Source organism: Carlito syrichta, unplaced genomic scaffold, assembly GCF_000164805.1.
Source record: "Carlito syrichta isolate Samal-C Ts95f unplaced genomic scaffold, Tarsius_syrichta-2.0.1 Scaffold312207, whole genome shotgun sequence".
NCBI classification, from domain to species: domain Eukaryota; kingdom Metazoa; phylum Chordata; class Mammalia; order Primates; family Tarsiidae; genus Carlito; species Carlito syrichta.
In genome coordinates, this window is record NW_007256303.1 from 216,685 (window position 1) to 222,867 (window position 6,183).

Genomic DNA, 6,183 nt, shown 5'->3' on the forward strand with positions numbered 1-6,183 from the left:
CAAAAAAAAAAAAAAAAAAAAAGAAAATAGGAGAAAAAATTACCCACAAGCTCACTACACTAATATAACCATTACTAATATTCTGATATACTTCCTTCTAGTCATTTTTCCTGGGCATTTTAACATCCACAACATTTTGTATCCAGATTTTTTCATTTAATTTTTTATTAGTTATCGTCATAAATTTTTACATTAATAGTGCCTATAAATTATTTCATAAAGATAGTACGAAAACAAAGGGTATAAAAACAAAAAGTTTTTTTATTGTGCTTACCTCATAAATAGGAAGTGTGGGAGAATTCCATGCATTGATTCTTGATTCATTGACATCAACAACGGTTACCCTGATTTCCGGGCACATATGAGCAATGACACTACACGTGGGTCCTCCGACATATCCCGCACCAATGCAACAGATCTTCTTAATCTCGAACATGATTGTACTAGAAGGGAAACAGTAAGACTGTTCTACTATTGAAAACAAATGTAAAGAAATCACATTGTACATTCATCACACTTTATAAAAACTGTCAAGGTGACAGACATTTGGAAAGACTCCCTATTCACTCATGAGAATTATGAAAATACTGATTTAAAAAATAGCATTCCAGGTAGAACATGGTAGCTTATGCCTACAATCTCAGCACTTTGGGAGCCTAAGGCAGGAAGATTACTTGAAACCAGGAGTTTGAGACTAGCCTGGGCAATATAGCAAGACCAGGTCTATACAAAAAAACAAAAAATAAAAAATCAGCCAGGTGTGGTGGTATGTGCCTATAGTACCAGCTACTCAGAAAGCAGAGAATGGAGGATTGCTTGAGCCCAGGAATTCGAGGCTGTGGTAAGCACTCCAGCCTGGGCGACAGTGAGAATCTGACTCAAAAAAAGAAAAAAAAAATTCCAATCAGATGACCTACACTGTTCTCAGCTGCACTAGCAGGAAACATATGGAAAAAATTATAGTAACTGATATTAGCAAAGAGATGCAACAAAAATTATAATGACCTAATATTCAGAAAGTCAAGAAGCAAAATAAAACCTTACTTATGTCTCTAATACACTAGGACAACTTTGATTCCTAAGGGAACGTTCTAGGGTGAAAATACTGGTGCAATTCTTGCTTAAACAAATGTTCATGTACAAAGGTGAGTTTACAACAGGTTTAGACCAAGACGACATACATTTGGATTAGTTCCACAGTCTAGAATTGACCTTTGAAAATATACCCTCTACATAGTTAATTTGGCTTCAGCAGTAATTTTTAGGAACTGGGTAATGATCTTAAACTCTATTTCACCTTTAATCAGAAACCGTGAAATGGGTAGAGAAAGAGTAATTTCTATAATTACCAAAGCTGCTACACAGATTTCAATAGGCTTTCAAAAGCCACTGGGTGAACTGATTATCACTAACAAAAATTACAAGGAACTGATTTATGTGTAAGAATGACCATTTATCCATTATAATGAGAATGACTGTCAAACTGATCAGATTCTCAGAATTTTAGTCCTTGCCAAGACTTCAGACATCATCCAATCTAACCCATTCATGAATTCCAAAGAGAAGGAAAATGGTAATCGGTGAGTTTAAGAACCTGTTAGTAAACTCCAGCATGGGTCCAAGAAGGCAGTCTGGAAGGCTGGTCTAATGTGAATGCCTTACAAGAGTATCCTTATTATGAAAAAAAAAAAAATACACAAAGCACACAGTTAAGATGACCTCAAGTTCCTTTGTTTTGAATCTGTATTTATCAATGTTTCACATTTTCATTTGGTTCTCTGGACAGACTTCTCTACTGGAAGATAATGAGTTGACCAACCCATACAAGTATCCTAGACTGTTTGCAGCCTCACGGTATTCATAACTGCCAATATGGCTTATACATCAATCTTTGTGCTTGTCGTTAGCAGATATCAACTCATAGACTCTGATCCCAATTTACTTTTTTTCTAATTTTTTTTTAAGACTCGTCTAGTGCAGTAGTGACAAAGGAGAAAGAGTAGAACAAGGAGTTTGATCTGTAACTGACCATGAACAATTGACTGAGATACCTCACTACCTTCGGACCAGCCTCTAATTACTTTGTCTTTTTTTTTTTGAGTCATCCAAGCTGGAGTGCAGTGGCATAATCACTGAACTCTTGGACTCAAGTGATCCTCCTGCCTCAGCCTCCTGAGTAGCAAGGACCAGCTAACTTTTCTAATTTTTTTTTTGTAGAAAGGAAGTCTCACTGCCTTCTTTAAAAAAAAAAAAATACTGATTTCTGTAGGGCCAGGATAGCTCCTAATTACTATCTTTTTTCTTTTTTTGAATCGGGGTGCCACTCTGTCCTGCAGACTGGAGTATAGTGGCATGATCACAGCTTACCATAGCCTCAACCTCCTGGACTCAGGTGATTCTTCCACCTCAGCCTTCCTAGTAACTGGGATTACAGGCACACATTTCCACCCCCAAGTAATTTTAAAAAATATTTTGTAGAAATAGAGTTTCACTATGTTTCCTGGGCTGATCTCAAACTCCTGGGCTCAAGCAATCCTCCTGCCTCAGCCTCCCAAAGTGCTGGGATCACAGGTATGAGCCACCATGCTTGACTCTAATTACTTTTATTTTTTTGAGTTGGGGGTCTCATTCTGTCACCCAGACTGGAGTGCAGTGGCACAATCATGGCTCAAAAAGTCTCAGCCTCCTGGGCATCCCAAATAGCTGTGACTACAGGTGTCCACCACCACACCCAGCTAATTCTTTTATTGTTTTATAGAGATAACATTTCACTATGTTGCCCAGGCTGGTCTTGAATTCCTGGACTCAAGCAAATCCGCTGCCTCAGCCTCCCAAAGTGCTGGGATTACAGGTATGAGCCACCGTGCCTGGCCTAATTACTTTTTTAAAACTATAAAAAGAGGCCGGGTGCAGTGACTGATGCCTATAATTCCAACACTTTGGGAGGCTGGGATGGGAGGACTGCTTGAGTCCAGGAATTCAAGACCAGTCTAGGTCACTTATCATATAGCAAGACTTCATCTCCACAAAAAAAATATCAAAAAATTAGCCAGGTTTGGTGGTGCATGCCTGTAGTCCTACTCAAGAGGCTGAGGCAGGAGGACCACTTGAGCCCAGGAGGTTGAGGCTGCAGTGAGCCGCAATCATGCCACCACATTCCAACCTGGATGACAGAGTGAGACGCCAACTCAAAACAAAAAAGAAACAAACAGTATATCTAGAATATCCAAAAAGTAGAGTATCAAACCAATGTTGTATCAGAGATCTCTTAGGATTAATTCCACAGCCAAGAGGTTATTAGGGCAGCCTATACCCTCAGTCTCAACCATAACAGGTTCTGCTGACATAATATAATACACATAAATTTACGAGACCAGCCCAGGTGACATAGAGAAATCTCATCTCTACAAAAAAAATTTTTTTAAATTAACAGGCCATGGTGGTACATGCCTGTAGTCAGCTACTCAGAAGACTGAGGCAGAAAGATTGCCTGCACCTAGCAGATTGAGGCTGTGGTGAGCCGTGATTGTGCCACTGCACTCCAGCCTGGACAACAGAGTAAGATCCTGACTCCTAAACAAAAACAAAACCAAGGAAAAACACCCCATGTATTGAATGTCTAATCTCGGGCATTAGTTCATAGTTCCATAAGGCACACCCAGGTTCGCAGTGCTTATAGTTGCTGCTGCCTGCTCTATCAACACCTACAGGGCCTCTCTTTTTGAGATGACACTTCTGTATAAACAGCTTTAGTTCAGATAGTTGATCACAGCAGTATTTTTACAGTAATTGACCAGAATCCTATCATGTTCTTTTTTTTCTTTTTTGAGTTGGAGTCTCACTCTGTTGCCCAGGCTGGAGTGCAGTGGCACGCTGACAGTCACCGCAGCCTCAACCTGCTGGGCTCAGGTGATCCTTCCGCCTCAGCCTTCCAAGTAGCTGGAAATACCGGCACACGCCACACCCCCGGTTCATTTTCTGATTTATTGTAGCAATGAAGTCTTGTCAAGGTGCCCAGACTGGTCTCTAACAGACGAGCTCAGGTGATCCTCTCACCTCGGCCTCCCAAGGAGCTGGAATTATAGGTGTGAGCCATAGTGTCCAGCCTCGTGTTCTTTTCTTGCACAACTTTAAGAACTTCAGCATGTTTCCCCACAGTTGCGTCTTATCCATCCTGATTGTAAGACCATGTTTCCCAAGAGTTATTTTTTTTTCTTTTTTTAATGCTAATTCGTCTATTTCTCAGTTTACTCAGTATATACACTTTTCCATATAGTTGTACAATCATCAGTACTATAAAATTGTAAACTTTGTCAACATTTTTTATTGATTAATAGAGGTGAGGTCTCACTATGTTGCCTAGGCTGGTCTCAAACTTCTGGTCTCAAGCGATCCTCCCATCTCAGCCTCCCAAAGTGCTAAGATTACAAGTGTGAGCCACCATACATAGCCTCCCAAAGTTACTTCTTATCCACCTTGATTGTGAGACCATATTTCAACTTGCTTGATATACATCAGCTGGAGTAGACTACTGATGGCAGGAAAGAACTGGATGTGTTTTAGGGCTTCATTGGAGGTATCCTTGCCTTGCTATTTCATATAAAGTATGGCTTGTAGATGACAATGGAAAAATTACTGAAGAAACTGGATGTGCAATCCTCAATAAACTTTAATATGGAGTTTGATACAGAGTTAGTGATACATTGCATGACGTAGATACCTTCCAATTCCATTTCCCTATTTATACTCTGTTGTACTCTTCGGCCCTCTATTGTACTGTTGTCAGATAAGTGGGAACCCTTCCTTACTAAACTGGTCATTTTGAAATGTGTTTTGGCAGTCACAACAAACCAAACCATTTGCATACCACCCTTCATGTAAAATTTCACAAATTCAAATAAACATTTCAACCCAGAAGACGTCACTAACAAATAACAAATGCCATACTACAACCTAAAGAGAATATAATCCCTCCACCTCCACCCTTCTACAGCATAATCTGTATGGGAACACAGGAGCTAAACAACGGGCATTACAGCTGGACATGACGACTTCACGTATCCCTTTAGTCATTTCCAGAAATTAAAATGCTAAAATATGCCTGGTCAGAGAAAAATAGCTGGTTAGTTAAAAAAAAGCCAGTACTAACTTTATATCTAAATGGTATCACGTAAAGCTGTGGCAATAAACAAAGAGGGAAGATGGAGAATGCTTATCAGTTATAGATTATATTAGAAAAAGACTACACCAATGGGAGAAGAAACGAGATCCTCTTGTCCATGGCTGTCTACAGCTTACCTTAAACTGGATGTTGGGCACTAACGAGCACACCTCAGAGCAGACAGTCTGCTCTTTCATTTCCAGAAGCCCCCTGAAGAAACAGACTACTGTTCTTCATCCCTTGGGGGACTTGAAGAAATTCAAAGACTCACTGTGTCTTAGCGGTAAGTGGACAACGACCTCTCTGTGCATCCACGAATAGCTCCCTACCAGTGAACGCCCCTTCTGGCTACACCAGGATTCCTAACCCTACTCAAGTGTCTTCCTATATTTATTAGAACGTGCAATTTTTCAAGATCTCACACAAACATGATGTCCTGAAGCTCGCAAGAAAGGCCTTCCCATGGGGACCAAAGGGAGGCCCAAACTTTACCTGTACAATGATCATTTTATACCTAATCCTGAATTGCACCCCGCATCTTTAAAATAAAATTTAAAAGAAAAGAAAAAGGCCTTCCCTGACATCAAAAAGGGCAATCAGACATTGTGGTGGCCCACAGTGGATTCCAGGACAGCCCGACAGATAGCACCGTAAACTTGGAAATTCTCTTTTAAAGGGCTTTCAGGTTTTGTTTTTTTTTTGCCGCCCCCGCCCCACCCCCGGTTAAGATGGGAGGCCAGAGAAAGGCAGCAGACGTGCCCCCCACCCCACTCCAGGTGAGCAGACTTAAACACAAACAAAAGACTCCGGAGGACTCCGAGACCAAAATGAGGTTCCCAAAGAGCACCCCTTCCTTGGGGCGGAGGTCCGGCTCTCGGAGGCGGCAGGGACATCTCGTTGGTTTCAACTCAGAAAGTGGGTAAATGCAGAACTAGGAGCTGGAAGACTCTCGAGTCTTGACTAAGAAGCCCAGGCGAGCCCACTCCCAGAGCAGCAGATCCCAACTGCGATTCCCGCCCTAA

At 41.1% G+C, this 6,183-nt stretch overlaps 1 protein-coding gene across 1 annotated transcript in view; it reads right to left on the reverse strand.

The window, feature by feature from the left end:
- UGDH (UDP-glucose 6-dehydrogenase) overlaps window positions 1-6,183 on the reverse strand; it is a 28,528-nt gene that overhangs the window by 21,407 nt on the left and 938 nt on the right. Inside the window, exon 2 of the mRNA XM_008069783.2 lies at window positions 275-443. Within this exon, the coding sequence (XP_008067974.1) occupies window positions 275-436 (162 nt within the window). The 5' untranslated portion in view covers window positions 437-443. The remainder of the gene's footprint in view (window positions 1-274; window positions 444-6,183) is intronic.